Raw genomic sequence first — 21618 nt, forward strand, 5'->3', positions numbered from 1 at the left:
GGGGGTTGGGGCTGCCTGCCAGTCCCATATATGAGTGCTGTTGATACAAAGCTGGAGGGGCAAGTTTAAGGGGAAATGTGTGTCTACCCCCCCAAAAAAACCCCAACCCCAAATAGAAAGAGTCTCCTGTGTATATTTCCTCCACCCTCCAAATCTCCCTTCAGCATTATTATATATTGGGATGGCAAAAAAAAGGTTTTATTTCCCCCTTTCCTCCATTCTGAAACCTCCCCATATAATGCAGAGAGTTCCCTTTGCATTAACCTATTGGCACCCCACTCACGAGACTGTTGTGCTTCTTCTCACTCATGAGTCAGATCACCGATGCTTGCAGCAGACCTTGGAGGGAAAGCACAGTTTGTTGCTTTGCCTCAGGTGGCAAAATGTCATGTTCCGGCCCTTTACCCCACCCATTCTGAGGCGAAGTTCTGACAGATATAGCTATATAAGAAGCTGCCTTAGTCAGACCATGGCTCCATCTAGCTCAGCATGGTCTGTTCTGACTGACAGCAGCTCTCCAGGGTCTCAGACAGAACCTGTTCCCGTCCCTAACGGGAGACGCGAGAAACTGAACATGGGAACTTCTGCCTGCAAGGCAGGTACTGGCTGTGTCATGTGAAAGTTCAAGGCCCATAGATCAGTAGGTGACTGGTGACAGCCGCCCCTCACCCCCAAGGTTAGGGACAGTGGATAGTGAGGGACAGTGAGCTGGTCATTCCATCCACTGTCTTAAGCTACTCTTTCTCCCATGGTCATCCAGGTAGGTTGAATGTTTCCACTTTGGACATTTGGGCTGTCAACAATGTTGGTGTTTCGCTCCAGTGCCAAATTCATGGAAGCTGTAAGTCAGGGTTGGAGAACCTTTTCCAGCTCATTACCTTCTGGGAAACCTTCCAAGGGCCACATGACATTGGTAGGCAGGGCCAGAGGTGAAAGCGAGCAGAGTAATTAATGCGTAATTTACAATAGTCTAGTTTCTGCACACACGCATCACCCCCTTGCTTTATTCTCCATCCTTACAAGCAAGAAGCATGATCTTAATTGAAGCGGATATTCCATACCCAACTTCCAGGTGATCCAAATTATGGTGCTCAGTTATTATTTTTTAGTCCCTAGCTCTCATGGGGACCAGCTGATTCTCTCCAGAGGGCCAGACCCCCCAAAAAAGGGACATTCTGGGATCCAATCAGAAGCCAGAATGGCTTCTGTAATTCCGGGGTGTCTCGCTTGAATCGGGACAGTTCAGTGGTGTGACATTCTAGCCAGACAAAAAACACTCAAGGAACAAGTGAAACAAGGCTGGTGGGATATGAGACCTAGGGAGAGGGGGCTTGGTTGGGGAGGGGGCATGGCCTGGGGACAGTACAAAAGTTAGAGAGGTCTGAGGATCTGCTGTAAACAAAACGTTTGTGGCAAGTTTCTCAACCAGCGGTCCCCCTTCCCTTTTGCACCCACTGTGGACATAAGCACATTGGCACTGACACAACTGTGATGCAGTCCAACAGCCGGGACATATCACAGAAGGTGGAAGAGAACCCTCAAGCCCTATGGCACTATAGCTCAATGACCAGGGCGTTGTCTCTGCACTGGGTCCAAGTATTGACTGCTGTACCGACCTGTGTGTGTGTTTCAGTTCTGTAAAAGCATGTAATATCATTTGACGTTGAAAAAATACTTTAAATTCCTCCTTTGACAGCATGTGTGTTTTTATTCTTACTTAGCTCGAATAACAAAAGTTTAGGCTCTGTCGAGTGGCTCCTTGATACGAACCAGAAACCAGCGCAGATCCAAGGGGCTAGGAGGAGGCTCCGTGTTTCCTTCTGGGTATCGATAGAGAAGTTCATTAGGAGTGACTGCCGAGGGAGGAACATAGTTTAGGAACATGTGGGAAATCAGTTTACTTCAGATGACTAAGGGTGAAAGAAAGGGAGGTCTGCTTTTCATTAAAAACCTGAAATGGATTATAATTGGACTGGGTTTTTACCCAGATGGCTTCTCTTAGGCTGACATCTGCGACGTGTATATAAAGCAGTGTTAAAGAGCTGTCTCTTGTGGCAGCGGGGGACACATGTAATACTGATCAGGACTAAGTTCCTCTCCTTTCCTTAGTGCTGGTTGTGGAATAACAGTTGGAGAGAAACACAATTGGCCTGGCTGAAATGGACCACACTTTTGTAACTCTTCCCAAAGGGAGGGAAAGGGAAATCAAAGGGACTTCTTTGAAAAATTATCTTTTCCCTCTTTTTTAGTGACTTGATTCATTTACAATCTGAGTACTGACAAATTATAGAATCTCCTAGCTGGCTGGATTGCTGGGCAAGGTTGCTTTTACATTAATTCCCTAGTTGTTCTTATTTTTGCAGCTAAACTAAATATAGTCAGATCGTTTTGCTTATCTCATCTTCTTTAAAAAAAACACCAAAACACATCCAACTGCATGTTTGAATGATTCTGAAAAATGGAAAACTTTGATAACTGCTTATATCCTGTCCTGATCCTAAGCTTGTTATTTGGAAGTAAGCTGTGTTGTTTCTTGTTTTGAGTATGTGCACAAATAGAAGTGAGTTCTAATAGCAGATGCTCACCCTGGTGTGGAGCTTCATTATGTTCCTGAAGAGCACACCTGGAGCATCCCTCTTCTTGCTGTGGGAGACTGTTCTGCTCTGCACAAGAGCTCCCTGTGCATCTCAGAGTTCATGCAAACACGAGGAAGTAGGATAATTGTGTGAGTCAACAGGATATTACACCCGAAAGACTTAAGTCCAAGACTTGATCAACTGTAACATTTCTAGGTGAATTTAGCTTTCATCCTGTAGAATAGGGATGATGAACCTGTGACCAACTAATTGTTGCTGGACTCCAACTCCCATCAGCCCCATGCAGCCTGGTTGGTGATCAGGGATGATGGGAGTTGTAGTCTAACAATATACTGTACAGAGCTGCATGGGGTGCCCATCCCTGCTGTAGAATGACAGAAAAACTAATGCTGTTTTTATGCCAACACCTTCCTGCTAATCATACTTAGAAGTAAGTATATTTTCATGGATTTCAGTGGAAGAATGTATATTTATAGCTATTGGGTTGGATCCAGACAAAATGATTTGCACTTATTTCTAACTGAAATCAATGGGACATGTTTAGTTGTGACCTAAGCTCAATGAACTTGGTCTGGATCCAACCCATTGTAAATACCAACTCCTAAGGAAAATGATCCTGAATATAATAATTTACTTTTCTGTTCTTTCCTGGCAAGCATTCTACTTTCTCTCTCTCTCTCTTTTCCAGACAACAGAAAAATCAAGGTCAATGGTACAAGGGAGCCCATCGAGTTTAAATCCAAGCAGTGGTTTGGAGCAACAGTCAGAGCTCATAAAGGAAAAGTTGTGGTATGTTTTGACACTTTTTTGGCATTCATTTTGCTGGAACATTTCTTCTGATTCAATTATATATGTTCAAAAAACTGAAGCTGATTTTGATATTTCAAAGCCTATGCAGCGTATGCAGTTTCTCAGGTTGGGTTTGGAATAATCTGAATGCCACAAGATGCAGCCCTTTGGGATATAATTAATTCAAGCATTCACTGAATGTCTTCACTAGTATAACCATGTATAACTAGTATATCCATGGTGGGCACACAGGAATCAGTAAGATGCATCAAATGCATAATGAAACAGCAACTTTTATACTTCCTACAACATACTCTAGAACAGCCTTCTCCACTCAGATGTTTTAAACTACAACTCCCAGCAGCTGCAGCCAGCATGGCAATCATCAGGGATGATGGGAGTTGTAATTTTGACATCTGGAAGGCACCATGCTGGGGAAGGCTGACCTTGAACATGGGTGTGAAAGAGATCAGCAGAAACTGGGGTTCTTAGAAATGCAATTACATTTTTAACAGCTTGCAGCATCTTGGCACATTGTTTTTGTAGCTGGATTCTTCCGCAGGCTACCTCATCTCTGTCTCCTGACCACCTTCCTCTCCTGCCTCTGAGTCTGGACTGCTCTCTGCCACAGCGTCTTTCTGCTCACTAAACCCTGTTACCTCTTCTTCTGACACCTCCCCCTCCCCCCCCCCGTCTGCTCTCTCTTTTCCCTCTGACCACTCATTGTCATTTCACCACCAATGCCCTGGTTCTGAACTTCCTTGGGAGTTCCCTTGGGAGTTCCCTTGGGAGTTCCCCAGCTGGTGCCTTCCAATACTCCTCTGCTTCCGGCTAGTCTGTGATATCAGGTGACAGATATGGATAGATAGATGAATAGATAGATGATAAACAGACAGATGATTGATAGATAGATAGATAGATAGATAGATAGATAGATAGATGATAGATAGATAGATGATAGATGATAGATGATAGATGATAGATAGATAGATGAATGATAGATAGATAGATGATAGATAGATAGATAGATAGATAGATAGATGATAGATAGATAGATAGATAGATAGATAGATAGATAGATAGATAGATGATAGATAGATAGATAGATAGATAGATAGATAGATGATAGATGATAGATGATAGATAGATGATAGATAGATGATAGATAGATAGATAGATAGATAGATAGATAGATAGATAGATAGAAGATCCTGGTGCTGATGTATTCAGAGGAGGTAATAGCTTAATATTTGATTATCTTCAGCAGGCATTTCCCCCAAAGTTGATGGGCATGTAGTTGATTATTAGGATGACACTTTGCTGTCTATTCCAATCAATGCAAGGGTGCAAATGGCTTGGAAGGACTTTGGCTTTTCCCTAGCAACTGCCTGGACCTTATGTCTGTCCCTACTTCACAGTTGTACAACTCTGGCTATACTGCAGTTGGGTTAATGCAGTCATGGCTCTAAGTCCAAAGATTTCTTTTAAAAGTCTCGGTGTAGATGCTGTGATTTTATAGGCCTTTTTTACAAGCACCACTAGAAACCCCCAGGTGGAAATCCATAACGATCTACTTCTGTTTTCTCTTGGGCAGTTTTATTAACTAGTAAGGTGATGGTGATGTGTTCCCTGCACAGTCAGGCATTTTGCATTAGCAGCCGACGCGTAGGAATAAATAAATAAATAAATAAATGAAAACACTTTTCATAAATGACGGATCAAAACATCTTGCGCTGTGAACCTTGCATTTGGTCATGCTTCATTTTCCCAAAAACAATTAATGAAGCAACAAGTGTCGCCTTGGGATTTGTTTTAAAATGGTTTGAATTATTTCCTAATGCGCCTGTGCATTGAAAGGAAATGCCTTGCTTTCAGTAGTCACTCATGTGGTTAACCCCAGAAAAGAATATTTCTTTTCCTTTGACATAAAACAGGTGATGAATAAAACATCAACCTCTCTCTTTTTTTTTACTAGCATGTATGCCAGATTCCCAGCAGCCCTCCCTCTGAGCCATTGCAGCTCTCAGGTTCCAAAAGTGGCACCTTCACACTCTCTCTCTCCCTTTGACTCTTGCTTTAAAAAAAATGATGCAAAAATAAATAAAAGTCCTAAACATATGCATGCATATTAGTTGATGAGCAAGGGAGCATTTTCTTCCAGAGTGTCAGATCAAACACACACACAACGCTCAGCATAGCTTTGATTCTTACCATGAATGAGACCATGTGGCCAACTTTACAGGGGACAGTTCTGTATTTCAGGGGTTCTCAGAGGACAGTCCTCTATTTAATTGTATAAAACCTCCAAGCAAGGCTACCTGGGCCTCCAGCGACAGAAGCATCCACAGACTGCAAACCTGCACCTTTAGAGGGAGTGCAACCCCATCCAGGGTAGCCAACCGGTTTCTTGGACATGGGAACTACACACCCACAGTGCTTCCATCTCAGCAAGATTTAAGCTCAGCTAGTTTTTTTCTCACCCATCTCACCACCGCATCCAGAGCCTATGTGGCCTCTCTCAATTCATATGTGAAGGAGAAATAGAGCTAAGCATACTGAGGGCCCCTGGCCTTCAAATTCCTGATGACCACTCTTAGAAGCTTCCTATAGATATCAAATAGCATGGAGATAAGATATTGCGCTGTGGCATCCCATAGCATAGCTACCAAGGGGCTGAAAAGCACTCTTCTAGTGCTACTCTCGTGACTCGGTCTCAGAGTTAGGACTGAAACCGCTGTAACACAGTGTCCCCAATTCCCAGAGAGCCAGTCCAGGAGGATAAGGTAAAGGTAAAGGTACCCCTGCCCGTACGGGCCAGTCTTGCCAGACTCTAGGGTTGTGCGCTCATCTCACTCTATAGGCCGGGAGCCAGTGCTGTCCGCAGACACTTCCGGGTCACGTGGCCAGCGTGACATTGCTGCTCTGGCGAGCCAGAGCCGCACACGGAAACACCGTTTACCTTCCCGCCAGTAAGCGGTCCCTATTTATCTACTTGCACCCGGGGGTGCTTTCGAACTGCTAGGTTGGCAGGCGCTGGGACCGAACGACAGGAGCGCACCCCGCCGCAGGGATTCGAACCGCCGACCTTTCGATCGGCAAGTCCTAGGTGCTGAGGCTTTAACCCACAGCGCCACCTGCGTCCCGTCCAGGAGGATACCATGGTCAAAAGTATCAAAAGTCGCACAGAGATTTAGAAGCAGGAGCAAAGTTGCACACATCCTGCCCTGTTCTCTGAAAAGGTCACTCATCAGGGCACATGGGTCTGGCTCACTGTCATCCCCAAACAAAATTCACCATGCTGAAAGCTATTTGAGTTGGGGGAAAGCTGTCACTTAGAGCCAAACCAACTTCCCTCCCACACATAAATTGCAGCTTTGCAAGGAGGTCGTGGGGACCGCAGTGAAGAGATGAAGGGTTGAAAAAATTGTATCTGCGTTGGGATCCTGACTGAACCTCCTGCCTCCATGTGATTGCTATTAGAGCAACATCTCCCCTCACCAAAGACCACAATTTAAAGACTATAGGTTGGGGGGGGGGAGACAGTGGAACTGCTGAAGAAGCTTTTTTGTGTGCGCACGTAAAGATAATCCATTTCTGGTCATTGCAGAAGGCTAATGGGTTTATTTGCAAAACCTATCAATCAGTGGTTTTTGCCACACCTGCCAGATTTTTCTAGCAGGACAGAAGAGGTCACGATTCCTCCATTAGCATTTCATTCCTTCTTTGATAGAAAGAGGGAGCAAAGCAACTCTGCAAGGTAGGGAGGTTCCTTGTCATCCTTTCATCTACCTAGCACACTTGTGCTGTACATCGAGTGATCACGTTAACTGTTACAGTGCTAAACGACTAGAAAAATGACCACCTCTGCCCACATCATCCGATAAAGCCCTTCTCCAGGGGACTTCACCTGGAGGGGTGAGCTGGGTGACCACAAGAGGAAGGGCGTTCTGGCTGATTTGGCAAAGCAGTAATGGCACGCCATTCTTTCTTCTGAGGAACAAATCAGAACCTTTCCTCAAGGCAAGTCAGTGAAGAGGGGGAGATGAAGGTGGAGACTGCTGTCACTACCACCACTAATGCTGAGGTTTGTTACAGGTGCTTGTGCCTCTACGCTATGCAGACATTGTGCAATAAGCTTTTGCAGCAGCTCCTGGTTGTTTCCTCACCATCAGCATGGTGCAGAGATAGTGCAGGATAGTGCGCACCCCGGAAATGATCTCTTTCAGCTTCTGCCTTCTGGAAGAAGGTACAGCGTTATAAAGACTAGGACTAGCCGTCTGAGAAACAGTTTCTATTCAAATGTGATTTTGGTATTAAACACAGTGTATAGTAGTCTCTATGGAAGTATATTGTATTTAATTATGGGGTATCAGAGTTTTCAGGGGGCTAACCAGGCTGGGATAACTGGGATAGCAGGCTTGTTGGTTTTTGAATGCCTGATGTAGATTTTTTCAATTTCGTTGTTCTGTATGGGACAATGACAATAAAGATTATTGTATTGTATTGTATTGTATTGTATTGTATTGTATTGTATTGTATTGTATTGTATTGTATTGTATTGTATTGTATCAGAATGCATTCTACTGCAGTCCAGAGCATCCTTTCATGGAGGCATGTACGGTGCATGCCTTTGTCCTGCTGCCTAGGTTCCCTTTAACTGCAGAGTTGTTTGGGGTTAGATCTTATGCATGTAAAAGAGGCTTCATTAAAATCCCACCTAAGTGTGCTTGAAGCAAAAGCAAAAGCGAGTATTACAAGAGCAAATGTACAGTGGTACCTCGGGTTAAGTACTTAATTTGTTCCAGAGGTCTGTTCTTAACCTGAAACTGTTCTTAACCTAAAGCACCACTTTAGCTAATGGGGCCTCCTGCTGCCGCTGCGCTGCCAGAGCACGATTTCTGTTCTCATCCTGAAGCAAAGTTCTTAACCTGAAGTACTATTTCTGGGTTGTTGGAGTCTGTAACCTGAAGCGTATGTAACCTGAAGCGTATGTAACCCGAGGTACCACTGTAGTGGCACATCTGACGTGTCATGGACAAGGAAGGGAGGAGCCTAACCAAACAGTCACGACACCTTTTGTCTTTATTTTGTATTGTTTTGATAGGCCTGTGCTCCCCTGTATCACTGGAGGACCCTGAGGGCAGTCCCTGAAAAGGATCCCGTGGGCACCTGCTATGTAGCAATTCAGAATTTCAGTGCCTATGCTGAGTACTCTCCTTGTCGCAACGGTACGCTGCTTGATTTTTCGGAATTTGGCCATTGTAGAGCTGAGGTTGCAATGTGTATCCTCTCGCAGTCCGGCCAGGTGTACAGTGAGCCAAATGGCTCTTACTGAGAGAGGCATTTCCTTGCAAAGGGGGAATCTCAGTTCAGGAGAGACATCAAATTATAAATTTCTGCATGGACGCTTTTACATTTAATTAAAAGAGCAGGGATGAAGCCGGTGTTGCTGCCTTGACATGCAGAGACTGAACTGGCTCGATTTAAAAGAGCTTTTAAAATGTAGCAAACAGATCTTGATAAGCAGAAGCCAGCTTTTAAAAGCAGCTGATTATTCCAAATGAAACTTTTTATAGAACTGGCGACCTACAGGTTGAACCTGTGCTAAGATAATCCATGTTGTTGGGTGAGCTAGCAAGCCATGGGTTACATCGCAGTATGGAGAGGGGAACTCTTTAAGTAACTGAGGGTTGTGCAATTCCTGCACTCCTTCTGATGACTGTCACTATTCAGTGCACAAGAGAAGGAGCCTGTCACATCCCAAAGTGTGTGCAGGAATGTAGAAAAGCTTCATAGGACTACAATAAAGGCTGTGCAATCCAAGGTCATTTCTCTGACTCGGGACAAAACAAATGGAACATCTCAAATTCACCTTTGGGTCTGCCAAAGCGATTCCCAAGCATGAACTTACTGTTTGGGGTTCAAATTTCCCTGGCAAAATTCACATACTGGTTTTGATGTCCGCTTTGGATGGTCAGATTCTTCCCCCCACTTTTTTCTTTGAAACCAACATTGCTCTCAGGAATTGGTTCTTAAATTTCAGCACGCACCCCCCCCCCAAAAAAAAACACCACACACACCCTGTATCAGATTTGCAGCCTGTTAGCTCTTTCTTCTTGGAACGCCTTCTCCATTTGCTGAGACAATGTCTGAGTCACTCCGTATATTGAATCTAATTCAGTGATCATATTTTGGTACCTTCAGACAATCCGGATCCTGAGGGACAAGGTTACTGTCAAGCAGGATTCAGCTTAGACTTTTACAAGGTGAGAACCCCCATTGGTTGACTTATCTCTGGATCGTCTAATCACTTCCTTCTTCGCTTTGAAATGCATGCCCCTCACTACCAATCCATCAATTCTCATATTAAAATTTTCTTTTAAAACGCCTTGCATAGTATTGGGTGTCTAGAACAGGCATAGGCAACCTCAGCCCTCCCGATGTTTTGGGACTACAACTCCCATCATCCCTAGTTAACAGGACCAGTGGTCAGGGATGATGGGAATTGTAGTCCCAAAACATCGGGAGGGCTGAGGTTGGCTATGCCTGGTCTAGAACCTATTGGATTTCATTCAAATACTCTTTAATACTAATATTTCTCCCTTTCTTATACTAACTGTAGGCAGGACTCAGAATGTGCTGAGGCTGTGTGCAAGCACCAGCAGAATCAATTCTTGCACCTGCACAGATCCACGCTCACCACCACCCTGCTATGACTCCACACTGTCCTCATAAGTGGCAGTGACGGCAGTGTCAGGAGGGCTGCTCCACTATCCTGCCGCGTTAGCCACTCCTGGCAATAACATAATTCTCGGCTGACAAATTTATCCAAATTTTGATGCCCCTACCGTGCTTGGAAGATGTTCTCCACTTCACCTAGCGTACTATGCCAAGAAATGAAAACACCATTCAGTAACGAGAACGTGAGACTTGATTTTCAGTACGTACCTATAAAATGAAGAAGCTGCTGTTCAGTGGTAAAATTTAGGCTCCAGTTAGCATGATCCATATACTCCAGAGATTTCAAAATGGCGGTCTGGGGCTTTCCTCCCATTTCCCCACTTTACAGCTGGCTAAGTCAGCCTCTGGCTAAACCAGCCTCTTGAAACCTGGTGCCCTCCAGATGTTTTTGACCAGAACTCCCATCAGCCCTAGCCGTGCTGGCTGGGGCTGTTGGGAGTTGTAGTCAAAAAGTATTAGTAGTATAGATTTATTTATACCCCACCCACTATTTTTCCTGATGGGACTCAAGGCGGCTTACAGATAAAAACAATAATTGCTAAAAAACATAGAGTAAACACCTGGAGGGCCCTCAGTTGGATGAGGATGGGATAAACAGTGCCATTTGATGAAGGTTTATTATTTGAATCATTTTTTCACATGTTTGGTTTTGATCTCTCATGTATTATTAATCATAATTTAATGCTGCTGTTATCTGTCATGTATACAGAATGGAGACCTCATACTAGGGGGGCCTGGAAGTTTTTATTGGCAAGGTACGTTCTTTTATTTATATAGCCCCCCCACCCCAAAATGAATTAAAAGTGTGAAGAGACTGAGGTCCTAGCCTTACACACTGGGGAGCAGGTCCCATTGAACCCAGGGTGGCTTTCTTCTGAGTTAATGCATATAGGAGGTATTAAACTGTGCAATGGCAATGACTTTTAAGTACATCCTTATTCACATGCCTGAAAATTGGCAACCATTCCGTTTACAAGTGGAAGGAGAGGTCAGAATAAGATCTCACCCCCTCACAAAGGAAATGTCACCCAAGTTTTCTTTTCTTTATGCATATCACATTTTATATGTAGAGCCACGGAGCCAGAGAAACATTGTGGTGTAGTGGCTAGAGTAGGACTGTGGAAACCCAGGTTCAAATTCCTACACAGCCATGAACCTCACTGGATGATCTTGGGCCTATCAATATAATAATAACAACAACAAGAAGAAGAACAACAAGAACAACAAGAACAATAATAATATTTATGTATACATACATACATACATACATACATACATACATGAATGCATGCATACCCCACCCATCTGGCTGGGTTTCCACAGCCACCCTAGGCAGCTCCCAACAGAATATTTACTGCATATTGCTTGCTTAATAAATAACAGATGGTTTAAAAATGTAACCTTAATTGTTATTCTTGAATTAGCTGCTCTGCAGATCCCTTTAATCTATTCCATTTTTGAACCACAGGCCAGATTATCACAAGTAGCATAGCCGATATTATCACAGACTACTCCTTCAAAAATATTCTGAAGAAGCTAAGCCGAGAAAAACAAACTGGAGTGGCACCGTCAATATATGACGACAACTATCTGGGTAAGGTGCATGATGCTTGTTGGGAAATAGGATAATAAAATAACGCTCACCCTGCTCCAGCAGAAAATATCCAATGTGCAGTGTATGCTGTAAAATAAAAGATGTGCATACCTTCACTTTTCAGTGCACACACAAACAGACAGTGGTGTTGTGCATCCCGCTAGTGACTAGAGATGTTAGAAAATCCCAGCAGGAAATGGGAACAGGAGTGGAAATTGCTGATGTTCAATTATTTGTCCCATGTCTGGAATGGAAATCAATCCAGTGAATGCGATCAGCATTTGCTGCTGCTGCTGCCGCTTTCATTCCATGAATGATACATAATAAATTACACTTTCCCCTCGTTTGCATTGCGTTTCCTTTGCACTGAACAGGGTGGAATAGCATCACGATAACACAATTAATTGCATAGGTTATGTAATTTTGCTGCAGTGGATAGTGAGATGAATCACATAGTTTTTTGTTGGAAGATGAGCTGCGGTGGAATGGAAACAGTGCTGCATGTTACCAATATAGTGTGGAATGGAAAACGGTGTCTTCTTGCACCCCTGGTTGCGACAAGATCACTGTTGCATCCAGGTGTATTGCAAAGCATCAATGCCCTTAGAGCTTGTCTTGAGAAATAATTACAGTCGTGCATTTTCCTAGTTGCTTCACTCTGTAGATTTATTGAGCTTCTGAGACATATAACCAAGCTAGCTGTAAAATCCTGACAAATAGTTTTCCCTTTCCTGGCCTTAGATACTCTAGTTTATAAAGCTTTTTTTAAAACGGAGATTATTGAAACAGAGGGTGGATCTGGTTGTCCTTCCAGAAACGAGTCTCTTCAGACAGAAGTGGTTTGTTAGGCTTCATGCTTGCTGGTTTGTTTTTCAACAGGATACTCAGTGGCTGCTGGTGAGTTTACTGGAGATTTTCAACAAGGTAAGAAGCCAATAATATCCTTCTGTGAAAAGTTTACAGTCTGTGGTTAACGTGCAGTCCTATATATGTCCTATATAGTCCTAGATAGATGTAAGCCCCATTGAGTCTAATGGGATTTACTCCCTGTCAACTGTGTAAAGAATTTATTTGTATAAATAGCAGCAGGGCCTGAGATACACTTTTGTTTAGAAAAAATGTAGCACACAGACAAGGATGTGGCTCACATCAGTTCCCATGACTTCATCCAGCCACAGCTTTCAGTGGAACCATGTTTGACTTCAGCCGTGGTTTACTCATCACAGTTGGAAACATAAGAGCACATCTTTAGAACTGGATGGGGAATCTCAGGTCTGGGAACCACCTAAGATTCCTGGGAACTGTAGTTTATCCCTATAATTCCCAGCATCCTTAACCAAATGTGGTCCTCCAGGCCTCTCCATCTGACCCTTGGGACGCTCCCCGTGTAATGTCTCCTCCTTAGGCCACACACCCCTCTCACCATCCTTGCTGTTCACCTTCCTTAAGTGCTTCTGCTGGGCTGGAGGATGGACGTGTGTGTGTGTAGATACCTCTGGTGGATTTTGTGTGGCTGGAATGCAGCCTACTTTGCAAAAAACCAAGAGTCTCATCAATTGCTCCACCCACTTTTGCCTCGGGCCCAACCACTATTGCCATGTTATCTTTGGGAGGCTGTCCATGAGAGAGTGTGCCCCTTCTTTAGAAGATAAGGACTGCTCTGTGAGGAGTAAACTACAGTTCCCAGGATTCTTTGGGGGAAGCCATGTGATTTAAATGTGCTTTGCATGTACGGTGTATAGGCAGCTTTAGGTCAGCTGAATTGAGGAACTGTGTGTTAATATTTCAGGACATGCTATATTCCCCAGATATGTCTGGGAATCGAGCAGTGAAAAAAGAAAAGGGGGGGAAAGATCAACCATCCAGTTTTTCACTTTTGGAAATATGGCACCCCTAGTAAATTTCCTATTTTTTGCATCTAGTAGGTGATTTTTTATTGAATGTTGGTATCACACCATTCAAATATACATTAATATTTATTATATTCTTAATAGTACTGGTTTCCTCCCCCAAATATAAAGGTTATCCACTAGTAGTTTCTGAGTATTTATTGTGTCAGCAGGTATTGCACTGAGTTAATTTTCAGACTTTGTCAATTTCTCTTTAGAGCTGGTAGCTGGAGTCCCAAGAGGTGCACAGAACTTTGGCTATGTATGTAATCTACCAAATGTTTTATCCTCCTCCCCTTTTACAAATAAGAACTGAACAAGGTGTGTTTGTTTTCCCCAAAGATAGAAACGATAATGTTGATAATGGTAATGATGATGATAATGATAATAATGGTGATAGCGATTAAACTAATCTCAGCCATGACAGACTTCTACTCATTGAAAAACCCCTCTCATTTGCCAACTGTGGCTGAGCACTTACCCTGAGATGAACTTTAAAATGGGATTTCAGCCCAGATGCTGCTGATACTACAAAGAGGAAAGGTTATGTATCATTCTAAATGCAAGGCACGATCCAATGTGCTCATTTAGATATACCCAAAACTTTATGCACACTCAATGTGTGTTAGAGTTTGAATAATAAAAAGGCTGTGTCCGCACTTTTCCAGTTGGTTTTATCATGGAAACATGGTTTTTGCTTTACATTTTAAAAAATGCTGGGGATAAAGAGTTACTTGTGCTGTTCTCTAAACTGTAGGTCTCAAAGGAAATTGTACTCTGGTAATCAGAACATTTATTTGGGTGTGCCCAATTTTCAGAGCCATCTCAAGCTATTTTGCTGCCTGAGGCAAAGGACAAGACTGTGTCCTCTTTCCATATATAGCAGAAGTGGGGAACATGTGGCTCACCAGATGTGCTTAGACTGCAACTATCATCAGCCCTAATCAGTGGGGCCAATGGTCAGGGATGATGGGAGTTGTAGTCCAACAACCTCTGGAGAACCACAGGTTCCCCAGCCCTGATGTACAAAATCAGGCTCTACTGGCAACTGAAATTCATGCTTCCAATAGGATGGGAAAGCTGTACACCAGCTCCATGGCTGGCAGACTCTCTGTCATGAAGTAATGATCCTGTGAGCAAGTATCGCTGGGTGGGGCCCCTCAGGCAGGTGGTAACAACTGGTCCCCAAAGTGGGAGCATGTGATGGGGTTGGTTGGCTGGCTGCCAGCATTCCCCAGCCCCTATAAACCTTTGAGTTAACCTGCCAGGGGAGGGAGAGAACACACCGTGTTTTAGACTCGCTGTTTGATGGTGCCAGAGAAGCAGCCAGTAAAGCCTGATAACCCTTTCGGTGCCTGCATGTGATTGATTAGCAACTTGGAGGGAGGACTCGTGACCTCCTCTTTGACACTCCCCGTGACCCAAAGAGGGCTTTGGATCCAGTGCATAATAATAATAATAATAATAATAATAATAATAATAATAATAATTTATTTATACTCCACCCATCTGGCTGGGTTTCCCCAGCCACTCTGGGTGGCTTCCAACAAAATATTTAAATACAATAGTCTATTAAACATTAAAAGTTTCCCTAAACAGGGCTGCCTTCAGATGTGTTCTAAAAGTCTGGTAGTTGTTTTTCTCTTTGACATGTGGTGGGAGGGCGTTCCACGGGGCAGGTGCCACTACCAAGAAGGCCCTCTGCCTGGTTCCCTGTAATTTGGCTTCTCGCAGCAAGGGAGCCACCAGAAGGCTCTCAGCACTGGATCTCAGTGTCCGGGCAGAACGATGGGGGTGGAGGCGCTCCTTCAGGTATACTGGACCGAGGCCATTTAGGGCTTTAAAGGTCAGTACCAACACTTTGAATTGTGCTCGGAAACATACTGGGAGCCAGTGTAGGTCTTTCAAGACTGGTGTTATGTGGTCTCGGCGGCCGCTCCCAGTCACCAGTCTAGCTGCCGCATTCTGGATTAGTTGTAGTTTCCAGGTCACCTTCAAAGGTAGCCCCACATAGTGCGCATTGCAGTAGTCCAAGCGAGAGATAACCAGAGCATGCACCACTCTGGCGAGGCAGTCTGCAGGCAGGTAGAATCTCAGCCTGCATACCAGATGGCACTGATAAACAGCTGCCCTGGACACAGAATTGACCTGTGCCTCCATAGACAGCTGTGAGTCCAGAATGACTCCCAGGCTGCACACCTGGTCTTTCAGGGACACAGTTACCCCATTCAGGACCATCCATAGTCTTCACTGTCCCTCCCTGGAATCAGACAACTGACAGTGGAGCAGCATGGGAGACCTGCTCTAATCTATACCTTCAGGGATTCCTTTCCAGGGGCCATTGGATCATTAGTTACTTGGCTACAATCCTATATGCTCCTAACCCTCCAAATAAGTAGGCAAAAAACAGAACCTTCCTGAGGAGGTCCACTCAGAAATTAATTCAAGTGAGTTCCATGGGAGTTACTCTAACAGACTTCTGAGGATTGCTCTGTCTCTTCTGAACTTATTTGAAATATTGGGGAATAGTATATTTAGAATGGTGGGAGTACAAGTTTTGAGATATAGCACTGCAGCAGTTATCCTGGAATATAATATCCTGTTTTCTGTTTCTAGGTTTCGATTATAAATTCTACAGATTTGACCTTTATTCAGAATTTCACCGGTGAACAGGTAATAAATTTCAACCATTCAGCATATCAGCACTTCCAAACAGGGAATACTAGGCTGCCCAATGAGTTGCAGCTCAAATTTAAGCAACGCTATTTGGACACCCAGGCCTGTTTGTTCAGCATCTATCCAGATTTGCTTGCATAAAGTTTGCTTGGAGGCTGATTTTGCCTGGTCTTTATGGAGCGTTTGTGGGGGTGTTATATGACAATGAGCACCCTCATGAGTTGATTGTGGGGTGCTCGTATACATTTCCATTAACCATGCATTCATTCCACACTTTTCAATGCACTTCTTCATCACCTTCCTAACTGCAAAATGTCTGCCTCTTCTTTAAAGGGGATTTGTTGGCAGGAAGGGAGCTGAACACTTTAATCCACTTTAATTGCACCAACCTAAATCTCCCAGGATGTGCTTAAATCTTTCCCGCAAAACTCTGGCAGTCTGGCGGGATCCTTTGCAATATGATTTGGGATATGATGGGATTTTGCCAGCTGCAAAAATTTAAAGGGATACTTGATGTAAAAATGCTCTTTATTTGCAGATGGCATCTTACTTTGGATACACGGTTGCAGTGTCAGATGTTAACAATGATGGGTAAGTTGCTAAAGACAAAGAAGTATTCATTCTGTGCTCCATCTTCTTTTCCTGTCCTGTTTAATTTAGGGTTTTCAGGTGGGTCCAAGCCACTTAATCCAAAACGCTCCCTCTGAAGTCCATGAGACTATTCCAGGACCACCCTGGACTAAGCGCCTTGAGGGAGACTGTAGCTTAGCTATTTATATTCAGTTAGAATTAGACTCCTAAATCTTTTCATCCTTCCTCTTAAACTTTCCAGCAGTAGTAGATATCACAGGTTATGATTTCATACTTCTAAAAAATAATATTAACCTGCTCAAAAGCCAAAATAAATAAATCTCTTAGTCTTTCTTTCATGGGGTTTCATTCCTTGGTCCTATGGTTTTCTCAGCTTTGGTGGAAAGCTATTTTTCTAATAAGCTCTTTTGTAGACAACCGTATACTTGAGTGTTGCAGGGATGCATTCGTCTTTTGCCTAGCTAGCACATCTGTTAAACTGCAATGATTCGACCTTGTTTTTAAGTACATAGCCTGCTCACCAGAGGCGACCAGGAATGTCATGCAGGTGAATCCATGGAATTTATGTAGGAGAGAGAGGGGGGCTGGGGAGTAGGGATGGACCACATTGTCTCTGCTGCGTGCCAAGCATAGACACCAAATGTGCTGCCAGAGGAGAGTTGGAGTTCTCTGTCCAACACCCAAGAGGCTAGTGATGTTTTTGTAGGCTAGTAATTTTTGTTTGCTTAGATTTACAAGGCTGCCACTGGAAAACCATCCCATTCCACCCCACACTGTGATTGCATCAGTTTGGAACGGGTACCACATTCACTGTGGCTGCATGAGAGTCTGGCCATCTATCGGCTAAGGACTGTGGCACCACTGATGGCAAGAAACACTTCCTTTCCTGCCATACCTGCACCATTTTAAGCACTATAATATGCATTGTTCTTTAAAAAGTATTAATTTACTGCGTAAGTGTTTGAGTGCTTCCCATTGTATCCCCCCAGGAGATGCGTTCTTAGGCAGAGCAGCTCAAAAGGGGGTGGGATGAATGAAAATGGAAGGCAGAGGGGCTGCCAAATCCAAAGCCCTGCCAGGCTCATGCTGGTAGGGCAGAAGGCGTAAGCTGGGTGCTCCTCCTTTTGAAATAGAAGCTGGTGCATTGCAGTGAGTGGGGCACTGCCTCACCTGCCTCAGCCCACTTTCAGCCAGCCCAGCCCATCTGTTTGCTCTCTTACTTACATCCAGCCCAGGCTGGCAGCTTCTCCTCCGTCTCAGTGTTGTCACCATCAAACTCAGCAGAGAGGACCATGAGAGTACAGTGGTACCTCAGGTTAAGAACTTAATTCGTTCTGGAGGTCTGTTCTTAACCTGAAACTGTTCTTAACCTGAAGCAACACGTTAGCTAACGGGGCCTCCCACTGCTGCCGTGCTGCTGCTGCACAATTTCTGTTCTCATCCTGAAGCAAAGTTCTTAACCCGAGGTACTATTTCTGGGTTAGCGGAGTCTGTAACCTGAAGCGTCTGTTAGGTACCACTGTAAAACCAATGTCTCTTCCTGCCATCTGTTGGCCACTTTGCCTGCTGCCCTACCAGTCCCAGTGAACAACAGCCCCTACTGCCTCACTTTAATATTGGACCGGTATTTCCTTTTGTGGATTATTCCTCCTGTTGGTCCCAATGGGAGGGAAATTATGTATGCCAGCTGCAGGAATTGATTGCTCTTCCTCTCTACTAGGGTGTGTGTAGGGATCTCCCCCTTCATGGGTAGAGGGGAGAGAATTGCCTCTGAGATGCCCTCCTAGGTACCACAGAGTTGTGCCTTAAGCCTCAAAATTGGGGGATGGAGAACAGTAAAGAAACACAGCCGAACTTTAAGTTTTAGCAGATTTTATTTTTTTAGCAAAGCCAATTACTCTCCCATTGCAGCTCGGCTCAAGCTACCTAATGTTTTTGCTTCTGCCACTGCAGCTGCTGGTTTAGACAGTTCTTCCCAAATCTTCTTTAAATCTGTAGAAATGCTCAGAAACAGTAGTTCTACGAGCTTGGCTAAGAGCAACCGAGGAAGGGAACACTGTTAGAGATCTGTAAGGAATTATCACGCAGCTGGAGGTGGGAGTGGGTGGAAAACGAAAGGTCTGAGACAAGGATGAGGCAAAAATATTTTGCTTCAGACCTTTGTGTCTGTCTACCCGTGTTTGTCTACCCACTTCAAACTGAGAAAGGTTCTGGACTGAGTTTTGGTTGATGGGCGTGTAGGAAGCTGCCTCACATCTAGCTCAGCATTGTCTACACTGGGTGGGGAAGCCATTCTCAGCCTGAGGGCCACATTCTCTCACAGGCAATCTCCCAGGGGCCGCAGGCCAGTAGGGGGGTGGGGGCAGATGTGAAAGTGGGCAGAGCTACGGATGTGACTTTTGCCTTTTGTGAAGCCTGGCAGAAGTGGCTGTTTACTGCACCTGCACCTCTTTCCACCCTCCTTCCAAGCCAGCAGGAAACATGGCCATGGCGCAATGACACATTCCAGTCAAGTAAAAGCACTCAAGGAGAGGGTGGTCTCTGAGAGGGGTGTGTGGTCTGAGGAGAATCCTGAGGGCCAAACGGAGAGGACTAGATCAGCGGTTCTCAACCTGTGGGTCCCCAGATGTTGTTGACTACAACTCCCATCATGCTTGAGCTCTGGCCTTGCTAGCTAGGGGTGATGGGAGTTGTAGTTCAACAACATCTGGGGACCCACAGGTTGAGGAAGGCTGGACTAGATGGTTGCATTTGGTCCCCAGGCTTTTGATTCCCTAGCGCTGGTAGTCAACCTTCTTAGGCCCGTGGGCTCATCTGGAATGATGAGAGACTGCTGTGGGAACCTCCTGTTCTAGTTGCCCACAGGTCACTGATGGGCAGATGTTGGTGACCCCCATCAGTTCCTCTTCAGGGTTTTCAGATAGGAGCCTTTACTCGCCCTCCCTGAAGGTGCCAAGGATTGAGGCTTGAACCTTTGGCATGTGAAGCAAGCACTTTACCCACTGAGCAGGGTCTTAGTGCTTACAAAATAGATGCTTACCCGTATCTGAAACAAACAGTGCCAGTTGGGGAGCGATTTAGGTGCATGAGATTTCGTAGCACAGGAGAGAATTATTTGCGTTGGGTTCAACCGCGCGCCTAATAAAAATACATTAGCGATCTTTTATTTGCACTATATCAAAGCTTCAAATACTAAGGCCCTAACCTCTTGACACCACTCCGTGCTCCCGCTGTTAACTGCCCAGCGGCACACCAAAGGAATTGCATAAAATTTCAGCAGGTGGTCAGCTTGCGCTCTTGAATGCTGTTCTGTTAAGAAGGAAGCAGCCATGCCTCTCCTCTGGGAAGGCATGGAAGCAAGCAAATTGCTCGATCCAGCCCCGTGGCGCAGCCAGGAAATCAGTAAAACACTGTTGTGGCTCAGACGATTCTCTCACCACTGAACGGGATCACAGCCTAGTGCCTCATTCCTCTTGCTGCTTTAGCTTGAGTTTGGCCCAACAAATGAAACTATTTATAACTGAAGACAAGCAGAAACGTTCTTCATTTTTTTAAAAAAAAAAAAATCTACAGCAAACAGATGTTTTAAAACATACAACTCCCCACACACTGTTTGAACGCTGGAGGAGGGGGAATGGAGAAGCAGGAAGGGGGGGGGAGAGAGAGAACAAATAGAAGTGAAATTGACATCATTGTTTTTGTTTGTTTTTCCAAATTGGGACACAGAGGGATGGGACAGGAAATATCATGAGCGGTGACAAGAACAGCCTGATAAATAATGAGTCCTTGCGCTGAAGCATGGGCTCATCAGACCAGAGGAGATGATGCCGATGCAAGGGGACAGTCCATTTGCAAGTGGGAACGTGCTGGGATCTACCCCCCAATACTGGTGCTGCAGGGTCATTCGCACTGCATCCCTCTCAACCCCAGATGTTTTGCATATGGGACTTTGAGAGGCCATGTTAGGGCAGGGCTATGCAGGAGGCCTTATGCAAAATCCAAATGGCTGCCACGGATTTCCTACAACTGTGGCACCTAGCACAAGGCAGTTGTTGGTGCTTTATTGGATGTGCTAGGCAGGGCAAGGTGAGGCGACCGCCTCAAGCAGCAGGAGTCACGGGGAGCAGCAAATCCAGCCTCCAAGGAACTGCCCACGACTGCTACCACAGTGGCAGCAACAGCTGTGACATGTTCCTTGGGGCTGGAGCTGCTGTCTTCTCAGCAACCCCTCTCAAGCCACCTCTACAGCAGTCTCTAGGTGAATTGGCGATGCTGCTGTTCTCTTTCTCCTCCCCTCCTTGTTCCTGATGTAAATTTTTATTCCTCCCCTTGTTCCTGGCATAGATCTCCACTGAGCCCTTCTTCCCTAGCTAGGGGTGGGAGTTTGCGGTTTGCTTCAGGCATCAAAATGTCTTGATCTGGCCCTGGTGATGTACCAGGGATTTCAGTATCAAATCTGAGCACCATGGAGGGCAAATATTTGCTGCCAGTGGACTGGTTTGGTTGTAAATGGTAAACAACGGGTCAGTGTTGTGTGCATGAGCCTTGGCAGTTCCCTCCTCTCCACCACTGCCAGAAGCAAAAGATTGGAAACTTTCATTCCCACTTTCAACTATTTAGCATTATATCTGAACCTTGATTTTAAATATGATACACTAAAACAAGGCAACCATGAATACAGTTTGAAGTTGGCTTGTTCCAGTAAACTGTAGTTAAGACCAACTATGTTTGCCTGGTTCGG

The 21618-nt window shown here is 44.7% G+C and overlaps 1 protein-coding gene across 3 annotated transcripts in view; it reads left to right on the plus strand.

Annotated features, from left to right (window-relative positions):
- Nucleotides 1-21618, plus strand: part of ITGA8 (integrin subunit alpha 8) — a 119647-nt gene that overhangs the window by 19512 nt on the left and 78517 nt on the right. For all 3 annotated transcript variants that reach the window (XM_028751564.2, XM_028751565.2, XM_028751566.2), the window contains exons 3-11: nucleotides 3286-3386; nucleotides 8491-8614; nucleotides 9591-9652; nucleotides 10837-10882; nucleotides 11596-11721; nucleotides 12601-12645; nucleotides 13829-13872; nucleotides 16227-16283; nucleotides 16825-16877. In XM_028751564.2, the coding sequence (XP_028607397.2) occupies nucleotides 3286-3386; nucleotides 8491-8614; nucleotides 9591-9652; nucleotides 10837-10882; nucleotides 11596-11721; nucleotides 12601-12645; nucleotides 13829-13872; nucleotides 16227-16283; nucleotides 16825-16877 (658 nt within the window). The remainder of the gene's footprint in view (nucleotides 1-3285; nucleotides 3387-8490; nucleotides 8615-9590; nucleotides 9653-10836; nucleotides 10883-11595; nucleotides 11722-12600; nucleotides 12646-13828; nucleotides 13873-16226; nucleotides 16284-16824; nucleotides 16878-21618) is intronic.

This window comes from Podarcis muralis, chromosome 12 (assembly GCF_964188315.1).
Source record: "Podarcis muralis chromosome 12, rPodMur119.hap1.1, whole genome shotgun sequence".
Taxonomy (NCBI): domain Eukaryota; kingdom Metazoa; phylum Chordata; class Lepidosauria; order Squamata; family Lacertidae; genus Podarcis; species Podarcis muralis.